Here is a 13,298-nt window from a genome sequence, read left to right on the forward strand (position 1 = left end):
GGGGCCTGTAATCTGAGCCCCGCTGCCCAGGGCTGAAGCCAAAGCCTGAGTCCCACGCCCAGGGCTGAAGCCCTCAGGCTTGGGTTTGGGCTTGGGCCCCGGGGGGTGGGGCTCGGGCTTCGCCTTCAGTCCTGGGCACCAGGAAGTCTAATGCCAGCCCTGGCAACCTCATTAAAACAGAGTCGTGACCCACATTGGGGTCCTGGCCCACAGTTTGAGAACTGCTGAATTAACGTATTTTTATCATATGCATATACACAAGGCGGTAGAATTAAGGTTGCACAGACAACCTTAATTCTGGCGATTCCTAATGTTTGAGTGCTTGACTTTGCAACCTTAATGCTCTTTTAATGTGTCTTGTGTGTGTGTAATTATATACACACCCACACCATTATTTATCAAGCACTTATACTGTATAAGGCTGAGCACAAGTCACACAAGAAGGACAGTTCATGTGACAAAATAATCTACCCTCCAACAGAAAAGACAGAGGCCGTGCCCTAGACACACTTTGAAGCCTAGAGGCTGGAGTAATTTGGGACAGCCTGGAGTGGTTCTGTTCACTTCTGGGGGGCATTCACACACAAAGAACATTCAAGAACTGCAGGAGTTTAGATTTTGCAAGGCAGGATGTAACAGCCAGCAGCGCTGCTCCTGTCATCCTGATAGGTTTCAGAGTAGCAGCCGTGTTAGTCTGTATCCGCAAAAAGAACAGGAGTACTTGTGGCACCTTAGAGACTAACAAATTTATTAGAGCATAAGCTTTCGTGGGCTACAACCCACTTCTTCGGATGCATCCTGATGTCCATTATTTGCAGCAGGGAGCGGCCCCCAACCCAGGGCCACGAATGATCGCACAGGGAGTGTAGGGGTGGGTGGGACCCAGCCTCCCCAGTACATTATGTGCGGCTGTGCTGGGCTCTGAGGCTGCCTGCGCCTTGGGCTTCAGAGAGGAGCCAGCAGATGGCGGCGCCTCTCCTTGGCTGGGAGAGGAGTCCCGAGCACGTTGTTTCCAGTGTAAACCCTCGCTTTGGTTACAAACCCTGCCCTCCTCCCCTCCCTCCGGAGGCTGTGTATCTGTCTCACATTCACATCCCAGCCTGTCACTAGCACATCCGAAGGCGAGCATGGCGCAAAGGGGGCCACTCGTGTCTCCAACAGGGACCCTCCCCAGGACAGCCCCTAGCCTGGCGCTGCTGCTGCTGCTGCTCGGTGCCTGCTGGGCTGCGCGCCCCTCGGAGCAGTGGGGCGGCCAGAGCTCCAGCTGGGTGGCCCGGGCAAGAAGGAACCCGCGGGAGCTGCTGTTCCGCGGCGGAGGCGGCGGCCGGGAGGCGGCTAGTGCGCTGGGGCGCGCTGGCGAAGGCGTGGGGGCTGCTGCGGGGAGTCGCTCCAGGAGAGCATCCTCCACCTCCTCCCGCCCAGCCAGGGAGCAGGTCTCTCTGATCAGCACCTCCTTCGTGCTCAAAGGGGACGCGTCTCACAACCAGGCGATGGTGCACTGGACGGGCGAGAACAGCAGTGTAAGTAGGGGCCCCTCCCCAGTCAAAGCCATCCAGCCCGGCGGGGCGGAAGGCATCGCACCCCCCAGCGGAGAGCCCAGCAGCTGCCGCCCCTGCGCTGTAACTATATGGCCCCAGTCCTCCGCGCTGTATTACGGTAGCTGTTCCCTTCCCCACCCCGCTGCCCGGGGGAGCCTTGCCGCGGGGTCTGGGACTCTGGAGTCGGCGCAGCACTGCAGCCCCTGCGTGCGAGGCTGGAGGCGGCGGGTGACAAGTGCATCCCCGGCTGGGGCTCAGGCAGGTCCCGGGCGGAAACTAGTCGCCTCCTCCTTGGCCACGCCGATACTCCGGCCGGGGAGGAAAGAGGGTCGCCCTGATTTAGGGGGGCCGGGAGGAAGAGAGAGCAGACCGGGGGCAGCGGCAGCAGCAAGCCCCATCCCGGTTGAGCGACTTCCCGGGAAAGTTTGGAAAGTTTGCCGCGTGCATCCCGCACATAGACGGAGAGAGGGGCTGGGGGGTCGGGCTGCACCTGGAGCAGGTCTCCCGGGCTCGGGCTGTCTCCTCTGGCCCGCAGCGCTGCTCGGGTTGCATTGGCCGCTGGGCGAAGGGGCAGGTTGGGGGTGACTTGTGGGGAGGATCGGGCCCGAGGGATGGAAAGTTGTTTCAGTCTCTTATCCTCGGGCGGCTGTGGGCAGCTCCAGGAGATGCCTGGTGGCCGGTCACACCCACCCAGTGTGGCGGGGGAGGAGAGGCAGAGGGAGAGCGCTGCGGCCAGAGCATTATCCCCTCCAGCCCTTCATAAAAGTGCCAGATTAAATTGTCGAGGCTCAGTCGATTCACCTCAAATCAATCGCCTGCTTCTAATCCCTGGCCCGCGTGCGAGGCGTTTGCTAAAAGGCCTGAGAGGGTAAAAAAACACAGCGGAGGCACTTGGTTGTAAATTGTTCTCACGCGGCTAAATGGAGTCGGAAGACGCGCGCAGTAGCGCTGGGTCATTGGTCTCAGTTTGCGCTTCATTCTTGGGCCTGCTAACGCGCAGGGGTAAAGGGCACGAGGGGTGGGGATGCTCCAGTTTGAACACTTCCATCTAGCGCTTACACACCCACTCAGCTTTCCAGCCTCACCGTGACCCTCACCGCTGTTATTCTGTCTCATTTCAAAGTTACACTTTATTTTTGGTCAAACCCAAAGCACCCTCTCTTGCCGCTGAAAACTGAGCTCTATCGCTCAGTGCAGCAGCTGACCCTGGTCTGGTCTCACCTGTGCAAGTAGCACACAAATGAAGGCTCCGCTGTTTGATTTGGTCAAAATGGGTAGGGTTTATGGAGTCAGGTGTCTTGATCTGTCAGCTCAGAAACCCAGGAGACCCATTCTGTCCTATGGTGTAAATGAATGGTGAAACTTTATTTTAATATATCCATTATACTTCATTATACTTGCCCCTTTTTGAATCTTTTAACAAGCTGGCTTCTTATGTACTGATTGAAGTTTTATACAAATATCTTGCTGACACTGATGCTTTTTTGTATGTACACCAAGTTTCAGAACTTTGTCAGAGTTAAAGCAGTGTGACTTTGTAATATTTAAATTAACTAATTGTATGAGGCCAACCTCTCTGCTGGGGTAATTCCATTGATTTAGCTCATTATCTGTTTTTAACTAATATTCAATCTTGTCTTTATTTCCTTTATATCGACAGATGATGGGTATATATTTGTACAGATGGTTTCTGGGATTTGCTGCTTCTGAATTTATCCTGCAGTAAGACATTATTTCATAACACTGTGTAACATAGGTAAATATTACACAGCACCAGGCATTGTGTAATGTCTATATAACTAGATAGGCAGTGAAATCTTGTTATGAAAAATCTAGAATGATTTTCTCCTCAAGATTTTAGTATTTCTGGAAAATCACTGCTTTATTTTATGGTAGATCAGCTGAGATCCTGGCCTTTGTTTGAACTTGAGCTTTGCAAATTATGCATAGTGTTCGTTTAAACTTGACACAGTTCAGAAAGCATGTGTTGTATTTCCCATAAATGTATGGATTAACATCTTCCCCTTTGGGTTGTCAAATCCACTTTGTGCCAGCTCTGCTAGTGGGTCACACAAGAACAAGAGCTGTCCAGTGAGCAGGCTGGCTGCTTGTGTTAATGCTTATTATATAATCTGGTATTTTCATGTGTCAGAGTTGGAGTCAGCATCACACAGCTTGACACCCAGTTTCTGATTTACTTAGGAGGGAGATGTGCACTGATAGCCATTTTCTTTTCATAGAAAGTATTGCAAATCATCGGCAGCATCTATTTCTCTAGACTTGTCCTTTCCCTGTTTCTGCTTTCAGAATAATGCCATTTCTTTTCATGGGCAGTGCTTGCAGGCTTTTAGGGCTATTTTTCTTTCTTGAAGAGATCACTATTAAAAAAGTTGGCTCGAGTTCAGATTTTTACATACAAAAAATGTAACAGCTTTCATGCAAAGTACTCTTGTGCTCTAAAACAAATACCTTGCTAATCCACACACTACAATCCGCACTTAAAACGAGTGGTCTCTCCCCATCTCTCTGCGAAGATTTAATAGCAGATGCTGCAGTGTTAGCTTGTATTGCTAAGATTTCATTATTTTTTCATGATATTCTACAACGTGTGTACGAGTATATGATGAAGTAGTTTCCTCAGTAGCAAAAATACATTACACTGTCAGAATGGAATACAGTTGATGCATTATCTTATTCTTTTATTGTTTGTGCACTTATTAGTTTACTAAATTCATTAATGTGTGGCGGGACTCCACATCATTAGTGCAAATAGATGTTCTCTACTGTATTTACTAATTCAGTGACAAAAATGTTTAGTTGTGCTGTGCTATTTAAAATCATGCCATTCAGCATGCCCGCTATTGGCTGGACTGTCCCACAGTGGGCTGGACTAATGACCTGGAGGTGAAAGGCTCTATATCCCATTACCAGACACCTGAGCACCTCGTTCCTTTGCTTAGCATGCTTTTAAAAAATAGGTAGGTGGCAGGAATTTTCATCCCCTCTGATTCATTGGACTTGTCTGCTAACATGTTTGGTTGGTTGTGTTGTAGAATGAGAGTTGATAAAATAATGAGGAACCAAAAGCTGCTACAAAGAAGTGATCCGAGGATTGCAAAGAAGGTACAGAACAGGTCTGTCTGAGAAAAGTGGAAGAAGTGTGTCAAGTTCATGCAGTAAGGATGAGATGAAAATGATACAAGCAGATGTCACTGTTCTTCACTCTGTTGTGAGTTTAAATACCTCAGGCAACAAAAAACCCTATTGAATTTAACCAAGGACCTGATTTACAATCCATTGACGTCTGTGGGAGACGTCATTGGGCTCTGGTTCAGGCCCTATATCCATGTTAGAAAGCAGGAGGAGCTTTTGATTAACTTCTGATAAGTATTTGGAGCAAGGAACAATAATCTAAGTGAAGAAATGAATAGAAATGGTTACCAACCTTGTGCCTTATCCTTCACCGTTGTAATAATGTCATAACTCCACTTGACCTCAGTAGGGAAGGATGGAGACAGAAGCTACTGAAGGCCTGATCCAAAGCCCACTGAAATCAATGGAAAGATTCCCATTGGTAACAATGGACTTTAGATGAGGCCTTGAGTGCCTCCTTGTGAGGTGCTGAGCACTTTCAGATGCCACTGAGGGTATGTCTACACTGCAGCTGTGAAGTGTCATTTTTCAGTTCACATAGACTCATGCTAGCTTTACTTGAATTACCACCATAAAAATAGCAGTGTGGAGGTTGCGGCACAGGTGGTGGCTTGGGCTAGCCACCCAAATTCGGATGCAGAGGGTGAGGCAGGCTTGGATTTGGGTGGCTAGCATGAGCCGCCACCCATGCTACTATTTTTAGCATGCTAGTTCCAGCAGAGCTTGTGTGGGTCTGCCTACCTGCACTGGGAATCACACCTCCCAGCTGCAGTGTGGACGTAACCTGAGGACAATGGTGCTGGAACAATTTTTATACAGGGAGTGCTGAAGGCAGAGACCTTGTTATTAATACTTCAAGCAAGAGGGTGTGGCAGCACTCCCTGCACCCATTGTTCCTGTACCTATGCCTGAGGATGGTGGGAACTTCTTTGGAGGCACTCAGCACTTTGTAGGCTCAGGCACTAAACTAGTTCTCTCGCACTTTACAGGAGTGGTGGTTGAAAATTTGACAGCAATGAGCTCTAGACAATCATATATCCTGTTAAACACCTTACCTTGTAAAATAAATAAAGGAGAAACACACAGTAGGATTATTCCCTTGAGCTCCCTGATGGAGAGACAAATAATCATAAATGGTGAGTGGGCAGCTGTTTCTCAGAAGGTTGTTCACCTGCATGAGTAGTTCATTGAATGCGCTGCCATGGAACACTCATGTGTGGATCAAGGACAAATAAACAAACTTGGAAAGGGCTTAGACTGCTTGATATAAATAAATTTTAAAAAGCTCTGTGCTCATCTTGTAAATCCTACTGTGCTTCAAAGGAAGTGCTTAATTTGTAGTTGGATGAGGAGGCCATAAATTAAATGTATCCTTTACCCCCTCTTTTCTCTGCTTTAGAACTCTGTTGTGTACTTTTGTTATCCTTTCTTAGTGTAGTTATTTTTCAGAATTAAGGAAATGTTAGGTTTGATAGCAGAGGAGCGTATACAGTTGCAATGGTTGTAAAGTGAGTTTGAATATCTAGGAAGATCACTGAACACTTCCTCGTTCTGTTGATATAGGGAGCCATGTAAATTGCTTCCTGTTTTGTGTCCTCATTACTTTGTTTTGTATTCTGAAGAATTAATTATTTATAAATTCCATAAACAGCAAGCTTGTTCCTGACCTTTTCTGACAGTAGTCTGTCTAGTCAAAAAACATTGTTAGGGATGCAAGCCTTGCAAAGCTGGTACTTTTAATGTCAATAGCTTAGTTGGTTAGTTCATTTCTACAGTCAATGTTTGCACTTCCCCTTCCCCTGTTGCTTTGAAAGTGCAAGATCTGTCTTGCACTTCTACTTCCAAACAAAAGTTCTTGCAAGTGGAACTAATTTACTAACCTGTCCTAAAAAATCATAAACTGGAGGCTTGACTGCTGGGTTGCACAATGTGCCATTAACATCCACAAGAGTTATTGATTGGTAGTCACTTATCTGATAAAGTAACAATACTTTTTCTATCAGGGTGTATTTCACAATATTTACAGTTTGCCATTTGTACATATCATCTTTATGCTGTGCTAAATTTAATATGCAGCTTTTAAAGTTTACTAGGGATACAGTGTTCGTATCCAATTTAGGGGAATATAATTTATTAGTGAAAAGCTTTAAACAAACAATTATTCTTTAGAAGTAGAGAACTTAAAGCCATTCAGTGTTCTGTGATTACAAAGTAAACAGTTTCTTCACAGTATTGGACTCTTACTGACTCCCATAGGGAATATCTATTTTACCTTAGTGTTCACTTGTGTTTTAAAAAAAATCAAAATTAAGAGAAATACTTGAAGAATGAATCTCATATTCAGATTTGATCTTGATTCATTGGATGCTCTGTGCAGACTGCTAAAGTGTTGTGAACAGGACTTCAGCCAACTAGTTCTTAAGTTTATTTCACAGTGTCTGTACTTCCTTTTTTGTTTGCTTGACAATATTAAGTCTGTGCAGTCACTCATTTGCCCAGTAGGTTGGTGTCTTGGTCCTATGTAGCCCTCATAAATGTGTAGCACAGGGATTCAGTAAATGCATTTATATACCTTTAAAAAGATCCAGGATTTAGTAGTTTATCAAAGAAAGAAAGGTCTGCTGTGTATATATACAGTAGTTACTATACATAGGAATTTATCTACTTTAACAGCCCAGTTAATCCAGTTATCATTATTTGATAAACAAGTATTTTGCTTAATTTAAAAACGTTACTTTTTGCAATGCAGTTTCACCACATATGATTTATATAATCCAGTGACCACTAAATGTATTCTTTGGGCAGATATTTTATTTAATTGGTTTTCTGCTTTGTTCAATTTGCAATAAATTGCACTGTTGGAATCCATAAAGAAGATTGACTTCAATATTCCTGTAGCAATATCTGTAACTGTGAATGTAACTATCCAAACTAAGCAGCACTCCATCTTGGTGATTTTGGTTCTCTTTATCAAGAGGGCCAGATTACTGCTTATGGGACAAAAAAGAGAACATAGTCAAAAATCCTGACTTCCTGGACCTAATAAATGACAGATGTATTGCAGACTGCAAGGCAAGTTCCCCACAGGGAGGATTGTTTTTATTTTCACCACCTCAAAGAATCTTTAAAAAAAAAAAAAAAAGTTATTCTGAAGGGACTTGCAGAATCTTACACCAAAAGCACTGAGCTTCTCAGTGATCTCTTAACTGGCTGAATTATATTCCGAGTTTAATATAATGATAAAACAAAACATAAACTTTGTAGTTTGTAATATTTTTTCCTCCATTTTACCGTTTTTTCTTTCTTTTGGAGGTTCTCTGTATCTCAACAATTCTATCAAGTGAAGGTAGGGGGCAGCACCTCTGTAGAAACAGACAACCCAGCCCCAGCACCTCCCAAGCAGACTCCTGAAATTGACCCATAAATTCATCATTAAATGTGTGCTCTAACCCTTTTTTGTGTGTGTGTGGGAAGGGTATATTAGATTTCAGAGTTACCTGATTCATCAAGGAGAGGAGCAGAATGTAAAGTACCACCTCCCTACTGCTATGGCCAGCGGCAAGGTGCTTGGAAGAGAGTAGGGGGAAATGAAAATGGAGGTAAAAGAAATGTAGCAACTAATAATAAAGACATAATATACAAAACAGTAATATCTCTAATACTGCAGACACACAGTGTGTGCATGGATAAACCAAACCGGGATTTATAATATCTCATTAGAGATGTATCTAGGCTTTTGGCATCAGGAATATATCCTGAAGTGGAAATTTCAGACACTACCCTTCACAGACTTGACAATGTTAGACACCTATAAATAGAGATGTTTGGAGAGGGAAATGAGAAAACTCCTTTTAATGCTACTGATATTCAGTGAGTAGGAGAATCTTTTGGAAGGAAGAAGTAGGGAAAATTATGATTATTTTACTGAAGAACAGGGACTGTCCCTTCTGAATAGGCACTTTCAGTGTGTATGTGTTCATTGGACACATTTATATTGGGGAGGCCAGGAGATAGGCAGTGACACTTCTTCAAACTGAGGAAAACTTTGTACCACCAGAGGTCTGAACCCCTAGTGTATTCCCAAATAGTGTTTCTATCACTCTGTCAATTAAGGCCAACTAGATTAGCATTAAGATAAAGAAAAAATATGTCATATAACGTAAGTAGAGTCCTTGTTGCAACTGCAAATAAAACTTCATTTATACAAACGAAAAACAAGTTGGAAGTGTGTTTCAGTGGAGTCTGGTTGACACCATAACATATCAGAACCTTCTTTACAAAAAATTGACACCTTTAAATAACCAAAATGTCTAGAATGAACTGTTAAGTGATCCAGCTGGTTCCTCAGTTCTTATTATATTATTTGCATTGGGTAGTACCTAGGAGCTCCAGTCATGGAACAAGACTCCATTGTGCTAGGCACTGTACAAATATAGACAGAAAGATGCTTCCTGCTCCAAAGAGCAATCTTGCAATCTACAATTTAATCCTTCATACACCCACTGGGGAGAAGAAATGAGACTTTCATGTGCAGTAGGCATTGGTGCACAGAGATTGTGTAAGGTACACCTAGCATTTGCACAAACAGATCCCCCTTTTACACATCGATATGTAAACACGTTGACACATGTTGCAAACTCATTTGAAAAAGTTTTCCTAAATAGATACATTTGTTATTGATGAGTTTATTATTAGAATTATGTTGTATTGTGATATTCATGTCTATATACATTTTAATAATAGTCGTAGCTAGAAACAATATTTTATATATATATATATATATATGCTATATTGTTTTTGGCAGTAGCATGTATCTTTGACTGATTCAGCAATGCATGGAGTGCAGTGGAAAGACTTTGGCCATGATCACGCAGACACTTAAGCACACTGTAATGGTACTAACAGCTGTAGCTCCAGTAACTTCAACATAATCACTCACATGAGCGAAGTTCTTCATATGTTTAACAGTATTAAGGATTGGGGCATTGACTGCAAATTCACTTAGTGAAAGTTAATCAGAATTCTGAAGGACATTAAGAAGGAGTAAGAAGTATGGTCCAGTGTTTAGGACAGCCTGAGACTCAGTTCAATTCCCTGCTTTACTACAGACTACCTGTGTGACCTTGGGAGAGCCACTTAGGGCTGGTCTACACTGGGGGAGGGGGGGAATCGATCTAAGATACGCAATTTCAGCTACGCAAATAGCGTAGCTGAAGTCGAAGTATCTTAGATCGAATTACCTGGGGTCCGCACGGCGCGGGATCGACGGCCGCGGCTCCCCCGTCGATGGCGCTACCGCCGCTCGCTCTGGTGGAGTTCCGGAGTCGACGGTGAGCGCGTTTGGGGATCGATATATCGTGTCTTAACGAGACACGATATATCGATCCCAGATAAATCGATTGCTACCCGCCGATACGGCGGGTAGTGAAGATGTTAGTTTAGTCTCTTTGTGCCTCAGCTCCCTACCAGTAAAATGGGGATAATGGTACTTTCCTGCCTCACAGGATTGTTGCAAGGATCAATAAATGCATTAAAGATTGTGAGGTGCTCAGATACTATGGTAGTGAGAGCCATATATGTACCTAAAATAAATTAGATTTTCTATAGCCTTGGTGATTTTTAGCTTTCTTGCAACTACTTCTTAATGCACTAAAATGGCAGAATCCTAGAAATCAGAGATGGAAAAATTCTATGAGGTCATTTAGTCTACCCTACTACTAATGCATGCTTGTTCCCATGAGTGGATCTTGTAGCGCTTAGTTCAGTCGATATCTTAAGTGACTGGCTTCTGTCACATCTGTAGGCAGATTATTCAAAAGTCTGAGTTCTTGCTGTTAGGACAGTGTCTTTTTTTTTTTGGTAATTCAACCTAAATTTTTCTCTTCTTTTTTTTGTCTCATTATTCCTAGTTACTCCATTACACCACCTGGAATAATTTTGCTTCCTTCTTAGTCTTCATATCCTTCAGATTCTTCTAAACAGTAATCATGTTTTCCCTTTAGTCATTATTTCATTAAGTAAAACTCACTTAAATCTTCCTTCTTGAAACAGACTTGCCAGCTCTCTAATCATGGCACCTAGGTACCATGGTGACTGACCCATTATTATAAACACAGACAGAGAGAGAATAGTTCTTTTCTGAATTTCCTCCAGTTTCTCTTTCTTCATTACCCCGGATCCTCCAAAAATAAAACTGTAGAAAAGTTATTGTTATTAAACTGTAATTCATTTTTTTTCATAATGAGAATTTAAAAGTACTTTGATAAATTTGGCAAGTACTTAAATTCCAAAGGGTTAAAGCTAATTTTTATGCATTGTTTAAAATGACATTGTTTGTTAATATTTTGCTCTTTTAGATGGAATCAATAAATTAACAATTTATACATGTCCCTGCCCATTTCCCCTGAGATCTGTCTCTCTTATGTCTTCCTTTTTAAGCGCATGCCAGATGGTTGAGCTACATGGACAATTAGAGCTGGGCAGGAGTTTTTCAATGTACTGTTTGTTTGGGTGTTTTTTGGCTCAAAATGTCAATTCATCAAACTCACAACAGTTTGCGAAAGAGGGTTGATTTCAACAAAATTCCCAATTTGAAAAATTATTGGAGAACAAGTTTCAAAATTGTCAAACAGGGATGTTTTGACATTTTAAAAATGAAAAGTTTCTTTTTTGAGTCAAAATGACTGCTTCAATATCTACTAAATTTAAACTTCAAAAAGTTGAGTCAAAATTATCAAAATATTTCAATTGACCTGAATAAAAAAAAATGTATTTCCAGCTCCCAAAATTTTTTGAGATTTTTTTTACTTTTTGTCCTGATTTGGAATGAGAGAGGTTTTTTTTTTTTTTTTAATCTTAAATTTTTGCTGGATGGGACAACCATTTTCCTCCCAGCTCTATGGACAATGCTGTAGAAGTCCAGTCCCCAGTCCCAGTTGCTGGAAAGCAGAAGGGTGTCCCTGTCCCCAATGTCCCCAGTGCGCATGTTTTGTATCATCCTTGGGCTAATGTGTGTAGGCTAGGCAGGTGGCAAGCTACATTGTGTGCAGTGCTAGTCCATGCAAAAACATGCTCATGTTGTTGTTGTTATTACTTGTTCTCCCTCCACAGAATGTAAGAACTGTGGAGAAGGGATTTTCTGTTAGTACAAGAGCTAGTACAATGGGGCCCTGATCCTCGACTAGGGCTCTAGATGCTACTGTAATACAAATAAATGATGGTGATGATGACTGAGAATTGAGCTGTCCCACCCTTCAGCTTGGGCTATGTGAAACTTCCATCTCCCTAGACTCTCTCATTAAGCTACTGCATAAAGGAGTTGATTTTCTCGGCTATTGGAGAATAGCTTGTTTATGATTAATGCATACCCACACTTGCCTCCAACAACCATCATTCCTGAAAGGCAGATGCTCAAGGGAGTGAAGTTAAAGGGTTAGCAGGAATATATTGAAACTGCACTTTCAGCTTGGGGCGGTATTTCACCTTGTTCAACGTGACCAGTTTTGAAGAAGTATTTGTTTCTTTATCGCAAACATGATTGCACCAGGGGATTGTAGGCTGTCACTAGATCTTCCAGGTGTCTAGCTTTATAAGATATTCTTCAGTATCTGGCTCCCTGGGAGTGTGCTTATCAGTTGTTCCTTTTGCAGGATCGGAGTTGTTTGTGGGTCTCTCACACAAAACTAATGAGCAGCGTTCATTAAATATTAGAGTTGGCCCTCTGTGGTAGACAAGAAGTGTTCTGAATGTCCGTATTTTTTTTCTTTTGTGGATCTACGTGGTGCCTTGGATTCACCTATATCCCAGATACTGACTGCTTGCATCCTGAATTTTCCATCTCTGCAATCTTTCTGACTACTTTAAAAGACACTGTCAAGGGTGGGAAACCTAAAATTAGACCTGGCAGCTGTTCTTTGGTTTGTGGATCTGCGTGTGTACATCACTTCTCTCATCCTCTGTCTTCTCATTCTCTGAACAGCAGGAGTATTACTAAATGAGAAACACCTGATCAGGATTCTTGTATATTTCTGTATCCCTTGTGGTTAGAATAAAGCAGGCAGCTGTGTGAGTGCTCACATGGAATCCTGTCACCTGGGCTGGACTGCCCAGCAGAGAGGTTGGGAGTTTATCCAAGTTGCAGCTCTTATTTTAGAGAAACTGGTAAACTTTCATAGGGCTCTGGAAGTCCCTCTAAAACAGTGGTGCCCAACTTTTCCAGCCTGCAGGCCAAATACATGATTTCAACCCAGTCAAGGGGCTACAAGAAACAGGTCGGGGCAGATTTTCTGCCCTGTTCTGCCCCCTCTTTCTGGCCCAGACAGCATAAAGGGAGCAAAAACCACCCACAAGTTCTGGTTGGGAATCGCTCATCTTCAGGAGGTACAATGGGTTCAAAGAGGGAGCTGCATTCCTGCAGTCTAGGGTGACCAGATGTCCCTATTTTATAGGGACAGTCCCGATATTTGGGGCATTTTCTTCTATAGACGCCTATTACCTCCCACCCCCATCCTGATTTTTCACACTTGCTGTCTGGTCATCCTACTGCAGTCACCAGTGGGGGTATTGTCCCTGGTCTACCATAACTAGCTGGTAAGAGTTAGAGAAGCT

At 43.2% G+C, this 13,298-nt stretch overlaps 1 protein-coding gene across 2 annotated transcripts in view; it reads left to right on the forward strand.

Annotated features, from left to right (window-relative positions):
* The first annotated feature begins 1,097 nt into the window (after nt 1–1,097).
* Nucleotides 1,098–13,298, forward strand: part of SORCS2 (sortilin related VPS10 domain containing receptor 2) — an 808,645-nt gene continuing 796,444 nt past the window's right edge. For both annotated transcript variants that reach the window (XM_026648060.1, XM_026648061.1), the window contains exon 1: nt 1,098–1,520. In XM_026648060.1, the coding sequence (XP_026503845.1) occupies nt 1,128–1,520 (393 nt within the window). In that variant the 5' untranslated portion in view covers nt 1,098–1,127. The remainder of the gene's footprint in view (nt 1,521–13,298) is intronic.

Source organism: Terrapene carolina, unplaced genomic scaffold (assembly GCF_002925995.2).
Source record: "Terrapene carolina triunguis isolate 2854851 unplaced genomic scaffold, T_m_triunguis-2.0 Scaffold66, whole genome shotgun sequence".
Classification (NCBI taxonomy): domain Eukaryota; kingdom Metazoa; phylum Chordata; order Testudines; family Emydidae; genus Terrapene; species Terrapene triunguis.